At 33.4% G+C, this 14062-nt stretch overlaps 2 protein-coding genes and 1 long non-coding RNA gene across 6 annotated transcripts; all 3 read left to right on the plus strand.

Annotated features, from left to right (window-relative positions):
• Window positions 1-1132: 1132 nt before the first annotated feature.
• On the plus strand, window positions 1133-3360 carry LOC126656578 (putative pentatricopeptide repeat-containing protein At3g47840). The gene has a single exon (XM_050351173.2). The coding sequence runs from the start codon at window positions 1360-1362 to the stop codon at window positions 3358-3360; it is 2001 nt and encodes a 666-aa protein (XP_050207130.1). The 5' UTR covers window positions 1133-1359.
• Window positions 3361-3388: 28 nt separating this feature from the next.
• LOC126656579 (probable polygalacturonase At1g80170) lies at window positions 3389-7036 on the plus strand. 3 transcript variants are annotated; one of them, XM_050351175.2, is made up of 10 exons: window positions 3389-3492; window positions 4060-4253; window positions 4627-4755; window positions 4918-5088; window positions 5183-5203; window positions 5313-5520; window positions 5640-5721; window positions 5836-5944; window positions 6270-6386; window positions 6478-7036. In XM_050351175.2, the coding sequence occupies exons 2-10, from the start codon at window positions 4080-4082 to the stop codon at window positions 6811-6813; spliced, it is 1347 nt and encodes a 448-aa protein (XP_050207132.1). In that variant the 5' UTR covers window positions 3389-3492; window positions 4060-4079; the 3' UTR covers window positions 6814-7036. The 3 variants fall into 3 exon arrangements, with proteins under 3 accessions (XP_050207132.1, XP_050207133.1, XP_050207131.1); XM_050351176.2 differs by having other exon boundaries at window positions 3395-3492; window positions 4075-4253; XM_050351174.2 differs by lacking the exon at window positions 3389-3492 and having other exon boundaries at window positions 3768-4253.
• Window positions 7037-11453: 4417 nt separating this feature from the next.
• LOC126656300 (uncharacterized) lies at window positions 11454-14062 on the plus strand. 2 transcript variants are annotated; one of them, XR_007633197.2, is made up of 3 exons: window positions 11454-11595; window positions 12831-12918; window positions 13644-14062. It is a non-coding gene; the product is annotated as an uncharacterized LOC126656300 (long non-coding RNA). The 2 variants fall into 2 exon arrangements; XR_007633196.2 differs by lacking the exon at window positions 12831-12918.

Genomic DNA, 14062 nt, shown 5'->3' on the forward strand with positions numbered 1-14062 from the left:
TCATCTTTGTCTGGTTCTAACCCCTCACTCCCCTTAACCTCATCATCTTTTTCTGGTTCTAACCCCTCACTCCCCTTAACCTCATCATCTTTCCATCTCAAATATAAAATTTCCTCAGTAGGCTCACACATCAACTTAGGAGTATCTATTCTGTGATCTAAAAATAGGGCTAGAGTCACACTTAAGCTCTCCTCTCCTTGTATCTGCAAAAACTTCACAAATGTGTCATCTGTTATTTCCCTAAGATCATCATTCATCACACCTCCAGTTGGTAACCAAAAAATTTTTGGCATATGCCCATAGCCTAAACTCTTGACTATATGAACAATTGTTCTGAAATCTAGCTTATCACAATCATCCAACTCCTGTCTATAATACTTGCCCCCATAATATCTGAACTCGGGTTGAAACACAAAAACACCACCATGTTTAATTTTTAAAGAAACTTTTATGTACTTATCTGTCAATTCAAATCTGTCATAAACATTAAACAAACAAAATCAACACCCTAATAATACCTACTCAACAATCAATATCACAAACAACACACATTTGCAGAAAAACACACATAAACAGGGACCACACACTCTAATCATACTACTCATAAACAGGGACCACAAACCTAAACCCTAACCTACTCAAACTCAATACACATTTGCAGAAACAAGATCAAATATCCAAAACATAAAACAATCATAAACCCCAATCAGTTTACATCAAATACACAGTGAGATCAAAAACAAACTATAACACAATGCAATTATTAAAACCCAACAATCTAACCCTATTTCAACAGCATAGAGCATTACCAACCATGAAGAAGAGGAAAAATCAGCAAGCACTAACCTTTTACTTTTTTTAGGTGCAGACATTGTTAACCAAGCCTTCAAATCATCCAACAAATGCAATGCTTCCTCTTCGTTATACTGCTACTGTCCCTCTATGATCGTCGTCTGTCCCAATTTCTGGTTCAATCGAAGTAATTTTGAGGGATTACGATTTTCCCCAATTTTAACCTAGGAGAGAGTCTAATTTTTTTTATCAGATCAAGTAAACAACGGTTACTTTTTTTTTAATTTCTAGGTTTAATTATTTAAGTTTTGGGTTAGTTGACAAGTAAAGTTACACGTATAAGTAGATTCCCGCCCAGAATCAATGACTCGCCTAAATGGACGCGTTTTGCACAAACAGAGGGGGAGGGGGGTATTTGATACGGTTTGGCATACTTGTGGGGTAGTTTGATCTGGTTTCACGAGGTTGGGCTTATTTGATCCTTCGTGCCAAGTTCAGGGGGTTTTTTGAATCTTTGTTCAATAGGTATTTGAAGATTTTTTTATAGCTCATTGGCTTGTCGTAAAAATGAAGTTACTGTCTTTTCTCACTACAAGGACAACCTTAACACCAAAGCACTACCTAACTATATCATCTTCAACCAACACCCTGCTGTCCTTAGACTCATACTGTGCTCCCAATCCCCAGGAGTCTGTTTACTCAAATAACAGAATAATCAACGGATTAATCAAAACTAGACAGTTAGGTCATGCGCACAAGTTGTTTGATGAAATGCTTATACGAGATGTTGTTACCTATAACTTATTAATTTCTGGACATGGTAAGCACGGAGTTCCTACACAAGCTCTCTGTCTTTACAGTGAAATGATTTCACTAGGAATAAGAGAGAGCCCATCAACATTCTCTTCTGTTTTATGTATCTGTGGTAATAACTCCGGGTTTTTCGGAGAGGGAGTTCAAGTTCATTGTAGAGTTGTGAAACTAGGATTTGGATTCAATTTGTACATTGGTAGTTCATTAGTGGGTCTTTATATGCACATGGGACTTGTGGATTTGTCTTTAAGGTTGTTTGATGAATTGCCTGAGAGAAATGTAGAGTTATGGAATTTGGTTTTACGCGGGTTTTGTGAACTCGGTAGATTTGATGAGTTAGTAGGATTTTACTATGATATGAAAGAAGATAATTTGGAGTTAAATGGCCTTACATTTTGCTATTTGATTCGTGGATGTTGCGATAAGAGGTTTTTCAATGAAGGGAGGCAACTTCATAGTCATGTAATTAAAATTGGGTGGGTTGACTCGAATGTTTTCGTTGCTAATGCTTTAGTAGATTTTTACTCTGCCTGTGGGGTTTTAAGGGATGCAGAGATATCATTTCAGGGAATTCCATTAGAGGATGTTTTATCTTGGAATTCAATGTTGTCAGCCTATGCAGATAATGGCTTACTTTTTTATGCTGTTGAACTATTTTATATGATGCAGTATTGGGGTAAAAAACCATCGATTCGTTCCTTTGTCGGGTTCTTAAAGCTGTGTAGTTTGGATGGTGATATTATTTTTGGAAAGCAGATTCACTGCTGTGTATTGAAGCTGGGTTTTGACAATGGGAGTGTGCATGTACAATCTGCATTAATTAGCATGTATGGGAAATGCTTTGACATAAAAAATTCGGTTTCTGTGTATGAAAATCTTCCTAAGAGAACTTTGGAGTGTTGTAACTCATTGATGACGTCTTTGTTGCATTGTGGTATTGTTGATGATGTGGTTGAGATGTTTGGTCTGATGGTGGATGAAGGAATTGGACTTGATGAGGTTACTTTTTCTACGGTGTTAAAAGCATTATCAGAGGCCTGTTTAATAAGTTTGGCTAGCTGCAGATTGGTGCACTGTTGTGCAATAAAATTGGGGTTCGAATCTAATATCTCGGTTTCATGTTCTTTGATGGATACATATTCTAGGTCTGGTAATGTTGAAATTTCACTACAGGTTTTCAAACAACTTTCTTCACCAAATGTCTTCTGTTTCACAGCAATCATCAGCGGATTTGCCCGAAACGGATATGGAAGAGAATGTTTTGAGATACTTAAGACAATGATCCAAAAGGGTCTGAAACCTGATAAAGTGACATTCTTGTGTGTGTTAAATGGGTGCAGCCATTCTGGGTTGGTTGATGAAGGAAAACTGGTTTTCAATTCAATGATGTCTGGCCATAGTATTTCCCCGGAAAGGGAGCATATATCCTGTATGGTAGATCTTTTGGGACGAGCAGGTATACTTGAAGAAGCTGAAGATTTGCTGCAACAGACACCGGAAAGGGGAGATTCTGTTATGTGGAGCTCATTGTTGAGAAGTTGTAGGATTCACAGGAACGAAATGGTGGGAAGAAGAGCAGCAAAGGTATTGTTGGAAATTGATCCAGAAAATTTTGCAGTTTATCTGCAAGTATCCAACTTCTACTCAGAAATTGGGGAATATGAATCGTCAGTTCAGGTTAGAGAGATTGCCTTAGCAAGGAAGATGACCAAGGAAATTGGTCGTAGCTTTATTGATATTCGTAGTTGCCATTAAGATTTGGAATTCTACACCAACAGCAAGTCAGCCATCTAACCTGAAGTGTCAGATATAGCATGCCGTAATATCAACTTTGTTTCCATGAGGTGATCCCTTCTTGTGAAGTCCACATTAACGGTTGTGGAAAAGGTTTGCTTCTTTCTTTAGCTTGAAGCATATAATAGTGTGCATGTAGTGGACAAATAGGATCTGCTTTTTTTGCTGTTATGGTAGGTCCAATAAAGAATTGACCTCCATATAAACTCTTTCTGAAGGAATTATTTTTTCGTTCTGTACCAAGTATTATACACATGCACTGTATATAATTCTACAATTTGCAAAATTGAGATTTCCTGAAAAACATTTTCTTTGTCGCAGAAAATATTTACGTCTTTCTCTTGGAGAGAGAACACAAGTCTTTTCTCTTGAATGGTTAACTTCTTTGTACTAGTTGAAGAGTAAAGCAAACAACTTTAAAAATAAATTTTCCTTGTACTTTAAGTGTGGGCATGTAGAAAATGCTGTTCCTTCATACACTTTTAAGCCAAGCCATATATCCCACAAAACCCTTCATTTCTTAATCTAATCTCCACATATAAATTGTAACCCAATGTTTGTATGGATTTACATAAATCATTAGTGTTCAAACAACCAGATCAAAGAAACACATGGATAAATTATTATTCGCCATTTACTTACTCGGTTTTCTGACTGTAGTTCATGGAGTTGCAGGAAACATGCTATATGACAAGTTCAGCATATTAGAGGAACTCGAAAGCTTTGAAGTAGATGAAGAAAATGATGTGGAACTTTTTGACACCCCCTCGTGGACAAGTGAACGTGGTGGCAAGGTTCTTGTGAATGTCGATAGCTTTGGCGCAGCTGGAGATGGAGTCTCCGATGACACCCAGGTGCATCTCTGAATTCTTAAAAGTGACTCAAAAGGTTTTACATTTTAGTATTTGTCTCGAAAGGTTTTTAATGTCTCAAACAATTATAGACTTGCTCCCCCTTTGATTGTGACATGTTCAAACTCTAGTAGTTAGAAATACCATTAGCAAAATCAATTATCATGTTTTGTTTTTGTAAATAAAATTTATCATTAATTAAAAAGAAAGTTTATTATGCGGCAAATTTATTGTTGCCGAAGTTGAACTTCAAATGAAACTTTTAGGAAATCAGCTGAAGAATAGAATGTAACTTTTGATTCACTCAAATTAGTTCAAATCACTGTTACATTGCCTATAATGTTCTTATATCCGAGTTTCTGTTATGTCATTGCAGGCTTTTGTCAACGCTTGGAAGACTGCCTGTAGTACACCAAAATCAGTTTTTCTTGTCCCCTCGGGACGCAGCTATTTAGTAAATGCAACAAAATTTAAGGGGCCTTGCGAGGAAAAGTTGGTCATACAGGTAATCTTACTTCTGTCTTTTAAACTGAAGGTACCGATTCTGTTTTATTCATGAATAGTGATCATTGGTACTGTCAATGTAGATAACTCAATGTTTGGGCAGGATTACAGTTTTGTAAAGCAGTATCTTCAATGTTAACGTTTCATTCGTCATGTTATGCAGATTGATGGAACAATAATAGCACCTGATGAGCCTGATAACTGGGACCCAAAACTTCCACGAATCTGGCTTGATTTCTCTAAACTTAATGGAGTCCTTTTCCAAGGGAAGGGAGTCATTGATGGCTCGGGCAGCAAATGGTGGGCATCATCTTGCAAAAAGAACAAGACAAACGTAATTTCTTTAAGTTGCTCCAAACTTCTATCCATGCCTGAGTACCAAAATCGACTCATTTAACACGTGTTTCTCTTTCTTCTTTTCTTTACAGCCGTGCAGGGGAGCACCAACAGTAAGCATTCTTCCGTTAACTTTACGACGCACAATCTGAAAAAAATAGCATCTAGCTCTAAAACCATAAATCCATATCATGGGAGAATTGACAAATGAGGTTTTTGCAGGCATTAACTATCGATTCAAGCTCATCTGTGAGGGTAAAAGGGTTGACCATCCGAAACAGCCAACAAATGAATTTTGTGATTGCGCGATCAGCTTCTATACGTGTCTCCAAAGTACTAGTCTCAGCTCCAGGGGACAGTCCCAACACTGATGGAATTCATATTACTGATTCAACTAACGTTATTCTACAAGACTGCAAAATCGGAACAGGTTTTTTGAACTCTTCTATATTCTTGTGTACAAGAAGTAGATACTAAACTGGAATACAACTGAATTTTTTTACCTTATTGATAAGCATATATTGTTGTGATGTTGCATGAGATATTCAGGTGACGATTGCATCTCTATTGTCAATGGTAGCTCTGGCATCAAGATGAAGAGGATTTTTTGCGGACCTGGACATGGAGTTAGGTACAACTAATCTACGAATTAATTATCATCCCTTATGCCAAAAACAGCTGAAGTGAGATATTCTATGTTCTTATATTTTTCTAAAAAAAAAATTTGCAAAATTCTTGTACACAGTATTGGAAGTCTTGGAAAGGACAATTCCACTGGAATAGTCACCAAAGTGGTCTTGGATACAGCATTCCTGAAGGAGACTACCAATGGCCTCAGGATTAAGACTTGGCAGGTAACCTTATTGCAAATTATGTAGTACAAAAATGGGAATGCTGAAACGAGAAACGGCGAAAGGACATTTTCTTATAAGATTATATTATATAAATAGAGTTTTCCGGTGTTTCAGTAGCTTTTTTAGAAAACGAAACGAAAAGCTGAAATATAGGACTTGACAAGTTTCCGTGACATATATTGCTAATAGTGCTAGGAAGTCAATAGTTGTTTAAAGCGCAAAAGTTTGTGTCAAAGTGCTGTTTCAATACCAGATATGGCAACTAGATTGCAGTAAGTGAATATCTAGAAGCTCTAATTACATTGATTCTGTTATTCTGCTGCAGGGAGGCAATGGTTATGTCCGTGGGGTACGTTTTGAAAATGTACAGATGGACAATGTTGCAAATCCCATTATCATAGATCAGTTCTACTGTGATTCCCCGAAGTCCTGCCAAAACCAGGTACTTGTTTCCTCAGTTTATTTTCCTGTGCAACGAGTCATTTTCTCATAGGATACAATATAATTGCATTTTGATATTCCTATGTTGTCAGACATCAGCTGTAAAAGTAAGCGAGATCATGTACCGGAACGTTACTGGAACTACAAAGAGCGCAAAAGCCATGAACTTTGCATGCAGCGACGCAGTTCCTTGCGAAAACATAGTCCTCAGTAACGTCAACCTAGAGAAGAAAGACGGCACAGTAGAGACTTACTGCAACTCCGCCCAAGGCTTCGGAATCGGTATCGTTCATCCTTCAGCTGACTGCCTAATTTCGGAAGACAAACATGTTTTTGATGGGACCGATACTGCGGAAGAAGACTATGTTCCTGATCTGACAGAAATTGCAGAATCTAGCAATGAGCCTATTGTTCATACTGAGCTTTGACAAGCAACCATATTATAGCAATTAATATAGCAATATAGTACTAAATTTGGCAAGTGGAATGTAGTTCACTAGTGTAGCTATACAACAAACTGCACTGATACTAATGGTTCAGTTCATTAAAGAAATCATTGAATGAATGATGCAGTTGATATTGAAAAAAATTATAAAGATAATGAGATTGATTACTATTTTGGTTTATAAAATAATGTGTTTTTTTCTTCCACTTTTGTGTAAGCTTTGTCTTGCTTTGGGCTGACTATGAAATCCAAACATGTGTTATATCTAACTTCAAATCCAAGTTCCATTTTATTTCCAAAGTGGACTGTAGATTTTGCATTATAGTTTCATTGTTTGGTGAAACATCCATAAAAAAAGCATAGGTTATAGTTTATGGTAGGTAGAAACAATGGCGGAACTAAGGACCGACTTCTACTTGATTTTATTTGGTGACGAGGACTCGCTCTATTTTTTTCTCTAATAATCGATTTCTATTTTCTTATTTTCCTCCCATTATTATATATAATTGTTGAAAAAATAAAAAAGAATATATAGGTATGGTTTGGATTGAATCTTTATAAAAATTCATGAAAAATTAAATTCATAAACTTAAAAAATTTATTGTTAGGATTGAATATAAAATTAATATGTTCATAAGGAACATTTAAAAATAATTAATTTTTTGTTGCAATTTAGAACAATCCATCACTTATAAAAGGAAGTGATAGTTTTCAATTTTCCATCCCGAAAGTGTAACTTCCAATGATGAATTTTTAAAGAGCAAATTATTATGGCACCCTTCATATTTAATATAATTCACACTTTATTTTATCTTATTTGAAAATCAAACGATATAACCCTTTATTTTTATTTCTGTCAACAATTTAATCCTTCCGTTCATTTTTAGTGTTAGTCAACAAAATCAATGAAACTATATAATCCCTCACTTTTGTTTTTCTCAACGATTTTATTCCTCACTTTTGTTTTTCTCAATGATTTCGTCCCTCATATTTGAAAATTAATTTACTACTAAGTCCTTTAACTTTGTTGACTAACACCAAAAATGAATAGAAGGACTAAATTGTTGACAGGAACAAAAGTGAAGGGCCGTATAATTTAATTTTCAAACAAGGACTAAAGTGTGAATTATATCAAATATGAGGGGTCTTATAGTAATTTGTTTATTTTTAAAAATTTATGAAATCTCATTATATTTTCTTTTCCGAAAAATTAATTTAGTTAAACCATTTCATCGATTTTCTTTTGCTTAAACCATAAATTTCATCATTTAAAATCTCCCAATAAAAAAGGCCTTATTTAATTGACATCTAGAAATGCTTGAACACTTCCTATTCCAAGTAAAAATTAGAACTAAAAAGCAAAAGATACACAATTTTTGTTTCTATTGAAGTATCAAACATTTGTCGTTTCAATTGGAATAATCTATTCACATCTTATTAAATATGCTAAAGAATGGCAAACCGTCTCTAAATGAGATTTTAGCATCTTAAAGCATCTTCTTACATTTTTCTTTGTTGATGAAAATTAATTAGATTTAGTAGTTTTCAGAATTTGAGAGAGACAATAAAAACATCCAAAGAGTAATGGCAAGAAGCCAGCAAAAGTAGTTAAATGTGGTGTCTTTAGCTACACATTAATCAATTCCAAAGAAGACCAGGACCTGGCTTGGTGGGGATAAGTTTAATAAAAATTATTACATTTTGAAAAATAATATTTATTTTTTATTTAGTTTATTTTTTATTTTATTTTCCGAAAAGTTGAAGCTCTGCCTTTATTTAGATAAATTTTACTTCCATAGTTAAATTGATACAAATACAACTATACTTATATTTTAGTTTAATTAGTTATTGGAATATTATTATCTTTAAAATTTAATTAATCAAAATGAATATAATTTTTCAAAAAGTTGATAAATAATCAAGTAAAATAATTATTTTTTATGTATATTGAATAATTAATTTTTATATAATTTTTTTTTTAAAAAATTCTACAATTTTTAACCAAGTGATGTTTATATTCCACTTGTGGATCATCCATGAACTACAAGAAACTTCATTACAAGCTGCCATCTAATAGACTAATTCAAGAGAAAAATAAATGTGCATCCTTGTACTTTTTGCTATTTGTATTCATCATCTTTTGTTTTCTCCATTATATTTTAATGGTTTGAATTATATTTTTTTTAAGAGGATCATCGTATTGGGTTATACATTTAAAACATAGAGATTGGTCCTTATAGCTAGATACAAATTTCTTGAAGTTTATAAAAATGTTAAAAAACAATATAATTGATTATCAAGTTTGTAATGGTTGTAATTCTAATGTTGGATTTTTTGAATGTGCTGATGTTCAATGCTGATAGTTAGAGAAAAATTATTCAACCGTCAATGATTTCTTAAAAGTAGTTCGATATGGATTTAATTGAATGTTTTTAAAATTTGGCTTAAATGCACAAAAAATCACCAACTTTCGCGTATTTTTAGTATTTAACACGAACTTTTAATTTTAGCGTAAAAATACATGAACTATCAAATTTTTGCATATAAGACCAAGTTTACATTTTTTTCAAAAAACGATGTCGTTTTAAGGCAAAAACGATGCCGTTTTAGGGGAGAAACGGTGTCGTTTTATGCCCAAAATGATGTTCGTGTTATAATTGCAAAAATCAGATAGTTCGTGTATTTTTATGCCAAAATTAAAGGTTTATGTTAAATACCAAAAACACGCGAAAGTTGGTGATTTTTTTATGCATTTAAGCTATAATTTTACAATCAATTTATAATTTTAAAAGTTTATTTTGTCTTTCAAAAAGTATTATAAGTCCAACTGCAGTTTTAAATACCTAATTACCTAAAAAAAAACCTAATTGTAACTTTTTTCTAAAAAAAAAACAAAGTCAATTTGTATTTTTATGAATTTAATTGCAAACTTTAAAATATTTAATGAGTCAATCTAAAATTATATAAAGAAGTAGTAACTATTATCTTCTTATTTTTTTAGTATCTACAAATTATTATTTAAATTATAATTGTGAATTAGTCAATGCCGTCGTCATCGACACTCATAAAGTTGTCATCTGACCGATGACGTCGTCGTTAGACACAACGACGTCATTCACATCGGTTGCGCCACTATTATGATGAATTTTTATCCTTTAGCCGTCAGTGGGGACGGTTGTGTTGTCACCAGTGATGGCATCGTCATCGAATAAAAATACTGTTTGTAATACCTCGTGTTTTAAAACTTATTTTTTCAATTTGGTTATCCGATTTTGGTTGCGTTTTTGACATGCATACCTTGTGTGTTTGTGTCTCGACATGTCCATGTTTCTTTGTGTTAGATTGACTGACGTTGGGTGTATACTAAACGAGTTTGAAATGTGGGCTTAAGGATGAGTCCGGGTTGGTTTTAGGTCGGTTTTTTAAGTGTTGACCGGACCTAGAACCAGACTTCTAGGCGAAGTCCGGTTGAAGGTCTGGTTTGCTCTTAGTGACCAATCATGGGGTAAACCAGTTCTGCAACCGGTTCTACTGGTAAAACCGGCTATAGAAACGGCTAGGGATTGTTTGGACCATACATATAACCAGTTTTACCTAGTAGAACCGGCCAACTCGCTGGTTTGGTCTATAAATAGACAAATAGGATTTTGGCCGAGCCACTCATTTCCAAACTCCAAAATTCTTCCCTTTTCTTCCTCAAACCCTAAAATCTACCCAAACTCTTGCCAATTGAAGATCTTAAACCCAAAACCCAAGTGATTCAAGTGTGATTTTTTATCTTCAAAGCTCCATCTTCTTAATTTGAAGTTTTCATAACCTCCAATGTTGACTTAAGTTAGCATTGGGGAGTTTGTCTTTTATTTCATCCACTTGGAGTTTGATTATCTTCTAAGATAATTAGGTATAAGTTTGGTTTAATGAATTGATAGGTTAATAGGTTGATTGTTGATGTTATGTTTAGATAGGGTTTACGCCATGAGTTGAGAATTGAGGATTTTGTTTAAAATGTATGGTTTATTGTTTCTATGCTTGATTGAACTTAATTACCAAGCTTAATGTTTGATTCATGCTAGAAATGATGATTATGCTTTAGAGATTGTATGATTATGCTAAGGCTTGGTTAATTGTTAGACTAATCGGTTAAATTGAATGAGTCCGTGATTCTCACGTGATTTGTTAATTGTGTTGAGTCCATTATGTAATGCCCCGTAGTATTATTAGTGTTTATTTTCGCTAGTGTCCAATTTTAATTAATTAGGACCTCGAAAATAGTGAATAAATTCACGTGATTAATCTATAAGGGTAAAAATTTGATTTACTATGTGTTTGCCTTAAATGTGATTTTTGGCAATTTTATGTGTTAAAAGTGAATTTTGCGATTTTTCACTAAAAACCGTAAAAATAATTATTTTAAATATTTTTAAAGGCCCAAAAATATTTTAGTCCAGCCCATATGTTATGATTTAATGTTTTTGAATATTTGGTAAAGTTGAATTTATTTTCCCCCTAGAGTTCGAATTATTTGCAAGAATGCCATAATGGCAAACTTGTAAATAAATGAACAACCAAATTAATATCTAGATATTTTCTTAAGCTAAACTTGGTGCCCAAGTCTTTAATCTTCTTCTCCATTTTTGTGGGTGCCGAATACACCATAACTCACAACACCAAGCTTTATACTTTTATTTTCTCTCAAAAATTTCTTCACGAAAATTGTCGGGAATATTGCGTAGATCGTGTATGTGTAATTGCATGTTCGTTTGAGGTATAATTTCAAGCTCAAAACCTTACTTTTAGTTGCTGATGTTGGTTAAGTGTTAGAAACATGCATAGGATGGTTTATATGTGATGTTTGATGGATAATTAGTTGGTTTTGATTGTTGTTTATATGGGTTTCGGTTTTAAAATAATTTTTCCGTGAAAATTAAATTATTTATTTAAATTTCTGGGCTGATCTATATGTTGAGGTTTATATATGCTTTAAAATGTGATTTTTGTGGATTAAAAATGTTAATTAATTCGGGTGTTAATTTAATTAGTTGGGTTTCGATTTTTAATTGTTTTAAAGCTTAAAAATAGCTTAAAAATGGTAAATAAAGGGATTTTTAATTTCTGGAAATAATTTTATTTATGGATGAATTATATTTGAGGTTGATGTTAATTAAATGCTTAATGGTTATTTTTTAATGGTTTAATAATCGGGTTTAATTTTTAATAACTCTATTCGGCTAAAATTTGATGAAAAAGGTTATTTATGTCATTTTAGTTTCTGGGCAGAAAATATTTATGAAAAATTTATGAAATGTGTTTGATAATTATTTGTGGAGTTTAAATGATTTTTGTGAAGTGTTTTGACGGATTAATAATCTGTTTTGATTATTAATTAATATTTCGGTTTTAATGGTTAAAATAATGGAAAATATTATTTTTAAAAAATTATGGGCTGCTGTTTTTTACAAGATGGAAATTAAAAATGTATTTGAAATTAATTTGGTGAATGTCGGTGTTAAAATGGATTTTTAAGCGTTTTTAGCGTTTTTGAGTTTTCCGGCCAAAACCACCGGAATACGGTGACCGGAGTTTGAGTAGAGGGGATAGAGCATGTTGGCTCAGTCCTAAACTCATTTGGCAGCAGTTAGTGCCGAAATGTTTTTGGCAGAAAATAAGGGGGGCCGAGCTCCGGGTCAAAAATATTTTACGGAAAAATATTTTTGGTTATTTTTGAATTGTGATATGTTTGTTGATATTTTCTAAAAGTGTATTTTTAGAAAATTATGTGAATTGAATGTGTGTTAGAATTATATGAAGTTATAATTCTATGTTTATTTATTGAAAATAAATAAACTACGTGGTGTATCGTATAGAAATACGATGACGCGGAAAGAGATAGTCGGAATCAAATTTGGTTTGTGATTATGTGGTTTATATGGTTGAGTCGGTCTAGAGTATATCCTAGAATTTAGAGTTATTACATTTATTAATGTTTAATCTCTAAATTAGATCCAGCGAGTTTTGTCGCGGAAACCGGCGAACAAAGGTTTTGATATTTCAACGGGTGATATTTTTATATTTGGAATAAGCGAGTACTGTGAGTGTGTTTACAACTTATACTGCTAAATATTAGTATTAAAAATATTGCGAACTGCTTTACATGATTTGCAAATGCTTTATTTTATTTTGAATTTAAATCGCATGAACTATATATATAGTTTTGAAACCGATTTAGATTCATTGAAACATGCTTACTATTGGGCGGCAATAGTGCTGTGTGATCACCGGTATTGCATTTAGAATGTGTTTGCATGTGAAATGGTATGTGGAAATCTGGACGACGGTCTGGAAGTCAGGCGACGGCCTAGACATATGAAAACAGATCTTCAGAGGCAACGGAATATAGACGACCAAAGGCAGTCAGCAAACTGCCGAGATCTGAGAGGTTGAACCTTTTATTAAAAAAAAAGTGAAATTGGCGACAGTATTTATGTACTGCCGAAATCCGTTGTATTGTAAGAAGAGTCTGGGACTTTCAAATACGTAAAATAAGAATAATCGGATTTGGCTGGCTAAAAGTACAAAAAGAGAAAATAAATACGGCCAAAGAAAAATAAAAGGTTAACCCGAATGGAATGGAAAAAAAAATGGAATATTTATGTTTCCTGTGTTGAAAGCATATAGGAACATGAATCATGGTTTAGGGTTTCATATGAATCGGTAATCTGGAATGCATTGCTTTCATATTAATGTTTATTAGTACATGTTGTACGCATTCACCAGTTTTTATAACTGACCCCGTTGAATTTAATATTTTTACAGGCGAGTAGTTTGACGTGTGGATTTCCAATTTCTTGTTCCGGAAATCCCTGGCTTGAATAAAGTGAGAATGACTTTCCTTTATGTGTCTAGAGTTGCAGTAGCTAGAATAATGAACGGTGATACCTTAGTAGTCGTTGGACTTATTTATGCTTTATATTTTATTATAACGCTTAAACTCTGATATAATGTAATGTGTGAATGCTGTGCGAAGTCAGAGCGACTGCACTTGAATAAAATGCGGCGAACGCATCTGCATAGTGAAATGCAGTTAAGTCCATTAGAGAAATGGCCTGCATAGTGAAATGCAGTAATTACCATAGTAAGATGGTATGCACATGAGATGCATGATAAACCATAGAGAAATGGTTTTGAAACTAAAATGCAATAATTAAAGAGAAAATTATGTGCATGTTTTTAAA

Source organism: Mercurialis annua, linkage group LG7, assembly GCF_937616625.2.
Source record: "Mercurialis annua linkage group LG7, ddMerAnnu1.2, whole genome shotgun sequence".
NCBI classification, from domain to species: Eukaryota; Viridiplantae; Streptophyta; class Magnoliopsida; order Malpighiales; family Euphorbiaceae; genus Mercurialis; species Mercurialis annua.

Bases quoted from the DNA above. Each gene is read 5' to 3' on its own strand.
- LOC126656578 (XM_050351173.2), top strand. From the start codon at position 1,360: ATGAAGTTACTGTCTTTTCTCACTACAAGGACAACCTTAACACCAAAG.
- LOC126656579 (XM_050351174.2), top strand. From the start codon at position 4,011: ATGGATAAATTATTATTCGCCATTTACTTACTCGGTTTTCTGACTGTA. The intron at 5,521-5,639 runs GTTTTTTGAACT...TGAGATATTCAG, and splicing joins AGACTGCAAAATCGGAACAG to GTGACGATTGCATCTCTATT. The intron at 6,387-6,477 runs GTACTTGTTTCC...CTATGTTGTCAG, and splicing joins CGAAGTCCTGCCAAAACCAG to ACATCAGCTGTAAAAGTAAG.